This window comes from Neofelis nebulosa, chromosome X, assembly GCF_028018385.1.
Source record: "Neofelis nebulosa isolate mNeoNeb1 chromosome X, mNeoNeb1.pri, whole genome shotgun sequence".
Lineage (NCBI taxonomy): Eukaryota > Metazoa > Chordata > Mammalia > Carnivora > Felidae > Neofelis > Neofelis nebulosa.
This window is the reverse complement of record NC_080800.1, coordinates 25,755,472-25,768,872: the sequence shown is the minus strand read 5'-3', so window position 1 is coordinate 25,768,872 and position 13,401 is coordinate 25,755,472. Positions and strand designations below refer to the sequence as shown.

The 13,401-nt window shown below is 38.4% G+C and overlaps 1 protein-coding gene across 1 annotated transcript in view; it reads right to left on the bottom strand.

Annotated features, from left to right (window-relative positions):
• Window positions 1–13,401, bottom strand: part of IL1RAPL1 (interleukin 1 receptor accessory protein like 1) — a 1,366,342-nt gene that overhangs the window by 18,340 nt on the left and 1,334,601 nt on the right. The window contains exon 9 of the mRNA XM_058713829.1: window positions 9,475–9,618. Coding sequence (XP_058569812.1) covers window positions 9,475–9,618 — 144 coding nt within the window. The remainder of the gene's footprint in view (window positions 1–9,474; window positions 9,619–13,401) is intronic.

Genomic DNA, 13,401 nt, shown 5'->3' with positions numbered 1-13,401 from the left:
TCCCTCTTTCTCTTCCCCTTCCCTGCTCATGTTCTGTCTCTCTTTCTCAAATAAATAAATAAACAAACAAACAAACAAACATTAAAAATTAATTAATTAATTAAACAGTCTGTTATATCTATTAGATGTTTCATGTAAACTCATGGTATCCACAAAGAAGAAACCTACAGTAGCTACACAGAAGTTAAAGAGAAAGGAATTAAAGCAGATGAGTTAAAAAAAAATCACAACAGAAGGCAGCAAGAGAGGAAGAAGAAAAAGGAACAACAACAAAAAACAAACAGAAAATAACTAACAAAGTGGCAATAGTAAATCCTTACCTATCAATAATCAATGTAAACGAAAATGGACTAAACTCTCCAAACAATAAAGAGTGGCTGAAGAGATAAAAAAAAAATAAGATCCAACAATATGCTGCTTCCAAGACTCACTTTATCTTTAAAGGCACACATAAGCTGAAAGTGGAGGAATAAAAAGAGATATTCCTGGAAATAGTAACTAAATATAGGAGTGGCTATATTTATACCAGATAAAATAGATTTACAATGAAAATAGTCACAAGGGATAAAGGTCACTCTATACTATATTGTGATAAAGGGGTCAGTTCTTCAAGAGGATGTAACAACTGTAAATGTATATGTACCCGATATTGGAGTACCCAGATATTTCATGCAAATATTAATTGAACTGAACAGCAATACAATAATATTAGCAGATTTCAATAGCTCACTTTCAATATTGGATAGATCATTGAGATAAAAATTAATAAGGAAACAGTAGATTTGAAGAACACTACAGACCAAATGGACCTAACAGATATATGAAGAACATCCAGCCAAGAGTAGCAAAACATGCATTCTTCTCAAGCATGAATCAATATTCTTGAGGATAGATCATATGCTGGGCCACAAAATCATGTTAGGTATCTTTTCTGACCACAATGATATGTGACTAGAAATTAATAACAGGAGAATATGGAAAATTCACAAATATGTGGATATTACATATCACACTCTCGAATAAGTGATGGGTTAAAGAAGAAAGAAAAAGGGAAATCAGAAAATATCTTGAGACAAACAAAAATGGAAACACAACATAACAAAATTATGAGATGAATCAAAGCAGTTGTAAGAGGAAAATTTACAGTGATAAATGCCTGCATCTGGGAGAAAAGAATGATCTCAAATATACACTCTAACTTCATACCACAAGGAATTAGAAAAAAAAAGAACAATCTGAGCCCAAAGTTAGTACAAGACAGAAATAATATAGAGCAGAAATATGTAAAATACAGAATAAAGAGACAATAGAAAAAAATCAATGAAATGAAAAGTTGGGTTTCTGAAAAGACAAACAATATTGACAATCTTAAGCTAGAGTAACCAAGAAAAAAAAAGAGAAACTAAATAAATACAATTATAAATGAGAGAGGAGACATAATAATTGGGACTAAAGAAATACAAAGGATGATTGGATAACCAAGAAGAAACAGATAAATTCCTAGAAACATACAACCTCCCAAGACTGAACTTTGAAGAAATGGAAAATCTGAACGGACCAATAACTAAGGAGATTGGAGGAATAATAAAAAACCTGTCAACAAAGACAAGCTTAAGACCAAATGGTTTCACTGGTGAATTCTACCAGATACTTAAGGAAGAATTAATGCCAATCCTTCTCAAATTCTTCCAAAGTATTGAAGAGGAGGGAAAATTCCTAAATTCATTTTATAAGGCAATATTACCTTGATACCAAAGCCAGATAAGAATACTACAAGAAAACTACAAGCCAATATTTCTGATGAATATAGATATAAAAATTCTCAACAAAATACTAGCAAATGAAATTAGGCAGCACTTCAAAAGGATAATACAACATGGTCAAATGGGATTTATTCCTGGGATACAAGGATAGATCAATATATGCAGATAAATAAACATGATATTCCACATTAATAGGATGATGGATACAAAATTAATGATCCTATCAATAGATTCAGAAAAAGGTTGACAAAAAATTTATAATTTCATTGTAAAAGCTTTCAGCAAATTGAGTATAGAAGGACCATATCTCAACACAGTAAAGACCATATATGACAAACACACAGCTAAGATCATATTCAGTGGAGAGAAGGTGAAGGCTTTCTCTCTAAACTTAAGAACAAGGTAAGGATCTTCACTCTCACCACTCTTATTCAATATAGTACTGGAAGTCCTAGCTAGAGTAATTAAGCAAAGAAATAAAAGGCACCTACATAGGAAAGAAAGAAGTAAAATTTTCTCTTTGCAAATGTTATGACTTTACATATAATAAGACCTAAACACTCCACCAAAAATCTGTTAGACCTACTAAACAAACACAGCAAAATTTTAGGATACAAAGTCAACATATAAAAATCTGTTATATTTTTATATTATAACAACAAGTTATCTGGAAAAAAAAGAAAGAAAATAATCCCATTTACAGTAGCATCAAAAATAATAAAATACTGAGGAATAGATTCAACCAAACGGTAAAGATCTATACATTGAAAACTATACGGGGAGCCTAGGTGGCTCAGTCGGTTGAGCATCCGACTTTGGCTCAGGTCATGATGTCATGGTTTGTGAGATGGAGCCCCACGTCTGGCTCTGTGCTGACAGCTCAGAGTCTGGAGCCTGCTTTGGATTCTGTGTCTCTCTCTCTTTCTGCCCCTCCCCCACTCACATTCTCCCTCTCTCTCTCTCAAAAATAAAAATAAACATTAAAAAATTAAAAAAAAAACTATGACATTAATGAAAGAAACTGAAGACACAAATGAAAACACATCCCATGTTCATGGATCAGAATAATTAATATGTTTACATGTCTATACTATCCAAAGCCATCTATAGATTCAATATAATTCCTATCAAAATTCCAACAACATTTTTCAGAGATAGAGGAGAAACCATTTAAAAATTCATACAGAATTTAAAAAGGCCCCGAATAGCCAAAGTAATGTTGAGAGAGAAGAGCCCAGCAGGAGTCATCATACTTTCTGATTACAAACCATACTGCAAATTTATAGTAAGAAAAACAGTATGGTACTAGTATGAAAACAGACACATAGACCATTAGAACAAAATAAGGGTCCAGAAATAGACCCATGCATATTACAGAAAACTAGTATTTGACAAGGGGGTCAAGAATACTCATTGGAGAGGGGCACCTGGGTGGCTCAGTCGGTTGAGCGTCCAACTTCGGCTCAGGTCATGATCTCACAGTCCATGAGTTTGAGCCCCATGTCAGGCTCTGTGCTGACAGCTCAGAGCCTGGAGCCTGCTTTGGATTCTGTGTCTCCCTCTCTCTCTGCCCCTTCCCTGCTCATGCTCTGTCTCCCTCGTCTCAAAAATAAATAAAAACATTAAAAAAATGTAAAAGAATACTCATTGGAGAAAAGATAATCTTTTTAATAACCAATAGTAGGAAAATTCGATATCCACATCAGAAAGAATAAGTTGGACCCCTGTCTTATGGGGTCCATAAGACCATCCACAAATTTTAACATGAAATGGACTTAAGACTTAAATGTGAGAACTGAAATCATAACGCTCCTAAAATAAAATATAGAAAACGTCTTTGACACTGGCCTTGGCAATGATTTTTTGGATATGATACAAGAAGCACAAGCAACAAAAGTAAAAACAAACAAAAAAGCTACCTCAAACATAAAAGCTTTGGCACAGCAAGCGAAACAATCAAGAAAATGAAGAAGCAACTTATGGAATGGGATAAAACAACTGCAAACCATATATCAGATAAGGGGCAGGTTAGTATTCAAAATATATAAGGAATTCATACAACTTAATGTCAAAAATATTAATAATCAAATTAAAAATGGGCAGAAGATCCAAATAGATATTTTTCCAAAGACTTACAAATGGCCAATAGGTACATGAAAAGGTGCTCAACATCACTACTCATCACAGAAATGCAAATCAAGACCACAATGAAATCTCACTTCGCACCTGTAGGGATGGCTATCATCAAAAAGACAAGAGATAACAAATGCTGGCAAGGATGTAGAAGAAAAGGAACCCTTGTATACCGCTGGTGAGGGTGTAATTGGAAAACAGGAGGAGGTTTCCTCAAAAAGTTAGAAATAGAACTACCATATGATCCAACAATTACATTTCTGGGTATATGTATGAAGGAAATAAAATCACTATCTCAAAAAGATATTTGTATGCTAATGTTCATTGAAGCATTATTCACAATAGCTAAGACATGAAAACAACATGAGGGCTCCTCAGTGTATGAGTGGATAAAGAAAATGTGGTCAATATATACAATGGAATACTACTCAGCCATAAAAATGAAGGAAATCTTGCCATTTTTTTTGTAAATTTTTTTTTTTTTTGAGACAGAGAGAGACAGAGCATGAACAGGGGAGGGGCAGAGAGAGGGAGACACAGAATCTGAAACAGGCTCCAGGCTCCGAGCTGTCAGCACAGAGCCCGACGCAGGGCTCGAACTCACGGACGGTGAGATCATGACCTGAGCTGAAGTCGGATGCTTAACCGACCAAGCCACCCAGGCGCCCCGAGGAAATCTTGCCATTTGCAACAACTTAGACTTTGAAGGCATGGTGCTAACTGAAATGAGTCAAAGAAAGACAAATACTGTACGGTCTCACTTAACATGTGGAATGAAAACAACTGAAATCAGAAACAGAACAGAATGGTGGTTGCCAAGGGTTGGGGGCTAGGAGGAAGGGGGTGATGTTGGTCAAGGGGTATATATTTCCAGCTATAAGTAATTCTGGGGATACAATATACAGAATGGTGAATATGGTTAACAATACTATATTTTATATACTCGAAAGTTGCCGAGAGATTAGGCCTTAAATGCCACTAGAAAAAACAGCAGTTATACGAAGTGATAGGTGAGTTAACTAACCTTACTGTAGTAATCATTTCACAAAGTATACATCTCTCTCTCTCTCTCTCTCTCTCTCTCTCTCTCTCTATATATATATATATATATATATATATATATACACACACACACACACACACACACACACACAATATATATATCACATTGTATACCTTAAACTTTTATATAATTTCTTTTTTTAACGTTAATCCTGCCACTGATAGATTGTCATATTTGCCTCAGGGAAAACTTTCTTGTAAGGTCTTTTGGAATACACACACACACTCAGACACATGACAGACAGTTGAAACGTCTGTCATGGCTTACATGTTTGTTTGTTAATAAAGGAATATGCAACAGAATTTATCTAAATTTTCTTTCATTATGGAATGGAATCAAGTCAGCGGGAGAGTAGTTGCCCTTCTATCCCTAACCATTGTAGATACCTCATTTATCTGAAAAGATCTTAGAATTATGCATTACTGCATAGTCTTGGGTCAGTTCTCAACAGTTTTGTTTTTCCAAAGACCAGCATCTCATTCTAGCTGAAACTATGCATGGTCAGACTCCACAGAGGGGGTGACCCTACAAATATAATCTGGGTCACCCTGTGCTCGTACAGTTGTTTTCTGAGCTAAAAAGCCTAGACTTGCTCTGGCAGGCACCATACAGGTACGTTTGTTTGTTTTTTCTTTTGGTTTGGTTTGCTTCGCAGAGAATCACAGTAAATTTGTACTTAAAAAGAGAAGTCTGGCTGAGTGTGGAGGATAAAATGGAAGGGTAGAGAATTAAGACCAAGAAGCTAGTGTAGGAGGCTTGGACAAGGAGCTACAATTAAGAGTAAGGAATCAGTCTATTTTCAAGAGGTACAATGGTACAATTAACTGATGATGAAACAAGAGAACGGGGAGAAGGACATTTAGAGGCTATTAGTGCATAAATGCAATTGAAGATAGGGCTGTAATGATGATCCATAGAAGTGGGTATTGTATAATGAGAAGTGCTAAGAGCTGAATCCAGAGGAAACAATAAAATGTAAAGTTATGTAGAGGGGGACAAGAGTAAGGTGAACAAATCGAGAGAAAAGCATCTCTAATCTTTTATTTATTTTTCAGAGAGACAGAGCGTGAGTTTTTCAGAGCGTGAGTTGGGGAGGGGCAGAGAGAGAGGGAGACACAGAATCCAAAGCTGGCTCCAGGCTCCGAGCTGTCAGCACAAAGCCTGACCCGGGGCTCGATCTCACGAACCATGAGATCATGACCTGAGCCAAAGTTGGATGCTCAACCGACTGAGCCACCCAGGTGCCCCACATCAATATATTCTATCCTGGAAAAATAAAATCATTCTGATACAGAAATGATAGAGTCAAGTAATACCTATTGTAATGACCTGAAAGGAACTGCATGGATGTGTTCCTGACACCAAATACTTCCTTTCCCAGTCTGACACAGTGGCTGAAATAATTGGAATTTGGAGTTATTTGGACCTGGGCTTAAATTCTGTCCTTCTGGGGGTGCCTGGCTCGCTCATTCAGTAGAGCATGCGACTCTTGATCTCTTGGTTTTGAGTTCGAGCCCCATATTGGGTGTAGAGATTACTTAAAAATAAAATCTTAAAAAAAATTCAGGAGCACCTGGGTGGCTCAGTTGGTTAAGCGTCTGACTCTTGATTTTGGCACAGGTCATCTCATGGTTCACGTGATGGAGCCCCACGTGAGGCTCTGCACTGACAGCACGGAGCCCGCTTGGAATTCTCTCTCCCTCTCTCTCTGTCCCTCCACCCCAAAATAAATAAACCCTTTTAAAAATTAAAAAATTAAAATTAAAAATTCTGTCTTTCTAGTTGTGTGATTCTCTGAGTACCAACAAAGCAGCCAACACAGCACTTGCTATTTAATAAATATTCAACAAATGGTCAACAAATTTATCATTATCATATCACCAGATAAGCCATCTAAACTTGCCCTCTTCTTCTTCATACTCTCTGCTTTTCCTTACATCCAAGAGTATTTTATGTATTCCCCTTTTAAGGGAGGTAATGTGGTGTCCAAGAATAAAGAAGGCATCACTAAACTTTAGACTTTTGAAATACATTTTTTTAAGCCAAGTCAAGAATATGAAAAGCCTGGGGTCTCTTCTTAACAGTTATCTTTTCTTCAGAAGAAGAAAGGACTGTAGGGGAGCTATGAAGAATGGGAACTTGATGATGTTAGAGAAATTTTCCACCAAGGGAAGAGTGTGTGTAGAAAGATCTAAGGGAGGGTGCCTGAGTGGCTCATTCGGTTAAGCGTCCAAGTCTTGATTTCGGCTCAGGTCATGATCTCATGGTTTGTGGGATCGAGCCCCATGTGGGACTCTGTGCTGCCAGTGCAGAGCCTGCTTGAGATACTCTCTCTCTCTCTGCCTCTCCCTTACTCGTACTCTTGGTCTTTCTCAAAATAAATAAATAAACATTAAAAAAAGAAAGATCTAAGGGGATGTGACTAAGGTTTTGAGGCATCTAAACTATCCAGAATCTTTGACCATTCAGAACATGACAAACAGAAACTGCATTGGAAATTTACAGCTTGGGGGAAATCCTTCATCTCATTCAGAACAGAAACTAAACATATTTAAAACAGGGTCAATGATTAAGTAAAGCGTTCAGATCATCTGCTTTTTCAAATATCTACTATGCTGACTGTACAAACAACATCAGATCTTTAGGTTATACTGAACATACTAAATTTTTATTTTTTTAATGTTTATTCATTTAAAAAAAATTTTTTGATGTTTATTTATTTTGGAGAGAGACAAAGACAGAAATGCCAGTGGGTTGAGGCAGAGAGAAGGAGGCACAGAATCTGAAGCAGGCTCCAAGCTGTCAGCACAGAGCCCCACGCGGGGCTCGAATTCACTAGCTGTGAGATCATGACCTGAGCCAAAGTCGGACGCTCAACCGACTGAGCCACCCAGGTGCCCCATAATGTTTACTCATTTTTTGAGAGAAAGAGAGAGAAGGAGCGCACACAAGCAGGGGAGGGGCACAGAGAAGGAGAGACAGAATCCCAAGCAGGCTGTGCACCAACGTAGTGGAGTCCAATGCATGGCTCGAACTCACGAACCATGAGATCATGACCTGAGTCAAGATCAAGTGTTGGACACTTAACCAACTGCACCACCCAGGCACCCGGAACATACTACATTTTTAAAAGGCAAAAAATATTAGGGACTCACTGTTCAAGAAAAGAAAGGCTTTGGATATCGACCTATTTTCAAATCCCATCTTGGCCACTTATAACAATACTTGTGTTATCTTCATCAGTATGTTATTTAACCCCTGGGAACCTTAGTTGCCTTTTCAGTAACATGGAGGTTACAATACTGACCTCAGAGGTTTTTGAGTCTTAGCAAGAATGACTTAAGAACGCCTAGCACTTTGCTTGATACTCATTCAACAACAGCTCTGACACTGACAATTTTCTCATATCCCTTTGAAGTAGTAGCCAAAAAATTTAATAACTTGCATACAAAGGCGAGAAAGGCAGAAACCAAGAGGCAAATCAACAATTACGAATTTAAAAAACCCAGTCGTGCTGCGGCACAGACTTCACCCCATGGGGAGAGAAGAAGGTAAAATAGAGACTGAACAAACTTCCTCTTCCCAAGTCTGACAATCCACAATTCTACCTGTGGATTTATTCTAGAGGATTCTGGAAAGGTCCCTTCATTTTCCTTTGTGCCACTCGGGGCAAAAGTGACAGTGAAAAAAAGTCGATAAATATGAGCAAGAAACCGTGGCCATCTGCACTGTGTATGGCAGTTTGCATATGCTTCCTCTACTGCAAATTTACCTCATGTGTGAATCATTTTCAAGTGACGAAAATGAAAAAAATCTTCAGTCCTCTAATGGGTGGTAAGGACCCCAAATTCCTCTTAGAGGGCACACGGAATTCACGACTGACCAGAAGGGGTAAATAATAATTACGATTTCTATGTAAACAACATTTACTTGTCCAATTTGAGTAAAACTGGTAGAAAACAATGTGCTTGCGCACATTATTATCTGTTGGTCCACACTTGGGAGAAAAATCAGTCTGTCTAAATATAGCTACATAAACAGGACTGGAAAGACTGCTATGCATTCTAAACTATTCAACACAGTTTATTACAACTGGTCAGTCTAAATAAGGAACAAATTGAGATTCCGTTCAAACCACTGGGCTAGGGAACACAATTAAAAGAGGCACTCCTTGCCTGTAGAAAAGCAAAGCTGGCCTTTCAGTGCTGATTACAAGGTGAGAGAAGATGAACACGGATAGTGTGGCAATCAGCGTCTGTAATTTGCAAGTGCTATTTGGAATAGGATTCTAAAAAGGGTAGGTGTCGCTTTACCATTTGCAGAGGAAATTGCCTATTGGCTCCAAAGCATCACACGTAGAGTTCCACGTGAAGGATGAATTTACAAACTGAACAGTGAAAGATGAGAACTGCTGCCAGGCGCTTTGCGGTAACTTTTCTTGCCTCTCAAGAAAACAAAGGCAGGAAACAAAGAAGCACATCCGGAGAGAACATCAAAAGAGGGAACTCATCTTACCTCCATCCAGCTCCTCGGCCCCAAAATGATTCCTGTAGAAGAGCATGATTTCTATCTTGTAACACTTGTAGATGGTCACCAGACAAACAAGCAGCAAAAGGATAGCACCAAGCCCTCCAGCAAGTTCAACTGTGTACATCAACTCTGGGAACAACAACAACAACAACAAATCACCAAAGGGAATTATATCATGTTCACATTCCAAGTCACAAATTCAACTTGATTTCACAGTTCTGTGGATGAGACCAGATGTAGGTGATGGATTAACACAACCCCTTCCCCTTCGGCATGAAAATGGGACCTTTCTAGGTCTGTTTCCTTGGTAACCAGATAAGGTGGTCTGTGGTAGCTGTGTTGCTAAGCGACATTGTTTACGGTAAAAATGGGAGACGGCATTGGACGGAAACAAATTAGAAATACCGGTTTGGAAACGATAATTTGGGGCTTGCCTGAGTACAGTAACACATATAAGCATATCCCTTGGGGGAATCCCACAAATTATGCTTGTGGGGTTGATCAAAGAAATATCGGTTCCTGTGGATATGAAGCGTTTAAGTCAGGACGGCTTCCGAACTCACCCAATGGGAATCTTGACCTTTCTCACCTGTGCTATCACCTAGGGGTTGGGGCTGAGGGGACGTAAGGGTTCCAACAACGCAGTTCCTGAAGGGCAGTGTGGACTGTGACATAGAGGGGTGGGTGGACCACCTAAGGAATACTGCCTGCTGCCTCCTGCCAGGAGCAATGACTACTGTTCCATATGTTTCTGAACAGTCGTGCCAGTGTGGCTTGCCGCAGTATTGGCGGCTGAATACTTGGGCTCAAAGAGCTGGCCCCCTCGTGGATGTCACACCAGACTATGTCGGTAGTATTTTCCTTTCACTAAACTATTTAGAGAATTTTCTTTTCTTCTCTTTCCCCTTTTACTAGGCAGTTTGCTACATTCGACCCAAAAGAGGGATTCTCTTGCCACATACATGTCCTCTTTTTCCTCTTGAATATCCATATTACATTAACAATTATCAGGCATTTCTGGGGATAGAATATTCACTTCTTTTCTTCCCCTTTAGAGCCCATACGCATTGTAACAAAATGAAGGCTACCGGCTTTTAAACATTAAGCCAGAATGCACAGACTATGAAGTTCACTTTACGTGCCTACGAATGCCTACCGTCTTGATCAACACAGTACACACGTTACTGATGGGGAGCCATGGTTCACTATTGTTGATGACTACGTTGAAAAGTGCTGGTTTCCTTAATTACCATTAGATATAAAAATTCCTGAAATGATGGCTCTGAAGTAATGGTATTTTTGATGCTTTACTTTATAATTCATCGATGGGTTATCTAATTTCAGAGCAGAGGAAATGTAGGCTTATAGTGAAAACTTTAAAATAATCTATGGCTTGAGTAACAACTACTCTTGTGTTACAAGATCACTCCTGAGATCTCAAAAAGGGGGTGAAATAATCAGGAGTACAGGGCCATATCAGGGACAAATAACTTGAAAACACGGACATCATTTTCTCACAAGAACATTTTGTGTTTGTGCACGTGTGTGCACGTGTGTTTGCGTGTGATGTGACTTTTCCTGGGATAATTACAGAACTCAGCCATATTTTTCATTATGTAGTCCTTCATTTTCAATGCAACAGTTTAATCAGAAAACATATATGACTGCTGTTTAATCAAGTGTATTCTGATGCTCTTGTTATTAAAATTAAATGGAAAATAGAAGACAACCTTATTAGAAGTGATTGGACTTTATGAATTTAAGGAAGAAAAAGAAAACGAGTTATTAAATCTTTTAGAGTCTAAATGAATATGACAAGGGAAATGCCAAAACGCGCCTCCTGGAAATTTTTATATTTTGTACTTATAAATATCAGACACCTTTATATGCTGAATCTTGCGAGGACCTACACAAGATACTACCAGAAAAGTACCAGGAATGAAATACAAAAAGCTCCTCAGGATAATGTTGTCCCATCCCTGTGCGAACAGAAAGGATAAGTGGGTAGGTAATTCCGTGGGGGGCATTGGGCCTGGTTCTCTCAGTATATGAGTTAACTCCACCATATACACAGAAACCTGCAGAAAACTAACTTATGCCCACAGGCCAATTTGTATACCAAAATCACCTGATTTAAATTGTACTGGATACGATGGAAGAGATAAACATTTGAACTGTGGTTTCTTTTCCGATTCACTCTGTTTTCTATTTTAACGCATTAGACACAATTTATCACTCTAAAATGCTTGCACGAGAAAAGACAGGGAAAAATAACGGAGAACGCTTAACTTGCACTCTCAAACGGTGCTGATGGCAAAGCCCAATGGTACCACTATATTAGAAAATTTGGGGTGGTTTCTAATAAAGTTAGCTTAGGAATCTACCCTATGACTAGCAAGTGCACTCCTATGTATTCACCCACGGAAATATAAGCAGATATCCACAAGAAGACTCGTTCAGGAGTGTTCAGAGAAGTCTTATTCATGGTGGCCGTGACTGAAAACGACCCAAAGGGTGATTAACAGGAGACATTGAACAGACTGCTGTCCGTCCATATGACAGAATACACTCAGCAGCAAAAAGAATAAACTACTGACACATGCAACAAGAGTGAATCTCACAAAATTATGTTAGGTGAAGGAAGCCAGACACAAAGTAGTATCTTCTGTATAATTCTGTCTAAATGAAGTACAAGAGCAGGCCAAAATAAACCATCGTGATAGAAATCACAAAATGGATGCTTTGTGGATAAGTGATGGGAAAATGTATTGGAAGGGGGCAACGGGAAACTTTCTGGGGTAGACGAAACATTCTGTAGCTCTTTTGAGGTATGGATATACCGGCATATAATTGTCAGAATGCAATGAACGGAACACCTACCATTCATGCACTTCACCTTACGTTAATCACACTTCCATTCTTCACAACTTTGATATTTTGAAAAAAAAAATAGTCATTACGAATCCTAACTCAAGGCTTAGGTGGGGAGAAGCTGTAAAAGAAAGCTGGAGTCAGGACAGCTGCTTTGGCAGGTATCCGCCCAGGTCAGGAATGGTTCTATGTTGGCTCCAAGCGCACTTGTGGATTCTAGAGACATGGCACCAGGCCTGGGCAACTGGCGTGCTTCACCCCGTATCTAGTTGAACAGCTTTCAAAACAATCCAAAACTGTGCCCGAAACATAATCTTATTACTCTAATAAGCGGAATTCTCATTTTCTTTGGATGGTATTTATAAGACTGGTCTTCACACACTTCTTTAAGACCTTTAACACTGAATATGCAAAATCAGAGAAAAATTACATGAAAGTAAGTCCTTCCTATTTTTAGAGAAGTCACTGCCCAAATGTGAATTATTCCCATTGCTAGAAGTCTAGGGCCAGTCAAATAATTATATACACTACCTCAAATATACTATTTCATAGGCCAATCAATAGTATTGTCTGAAATGTAATGAGAAAAAGCCAGAGGGGTTGATGGGGCTTAGCAATTACAGAAATGGTCTACTGTCACACGAATGTATACTTTAAATTACAAACATATGGAAAGTTATATATACCTAGAGTATGAGCAATAAGCAAGAATAAGCCTTCTGAGCCAGAGGATAGTCATTTACTAATAATAGGGACACCAAAACCAGGTCCAAAGACACGGCATTTTCAAGGAGCGAATTTGTCCTGGGATCCGGAGAGTATCTCAAATTTCCTTCAGATACTTCTGTAGTATTACTTGCAGAAGCATGGTGTTCTTACAACGTCCTCGGAAGTCAGAGAAGAAATGGGTCTTTTGCCACGGTCCACACACCAGTGCCTGTTCCTCGGTTACTACATTGTTTTTATGCAAGAGCACCCTACGTGCCCTTCATATTCTAAATGGGAGAGGTTACAAAAGTTTCATTTAAGTTTTTCACACTG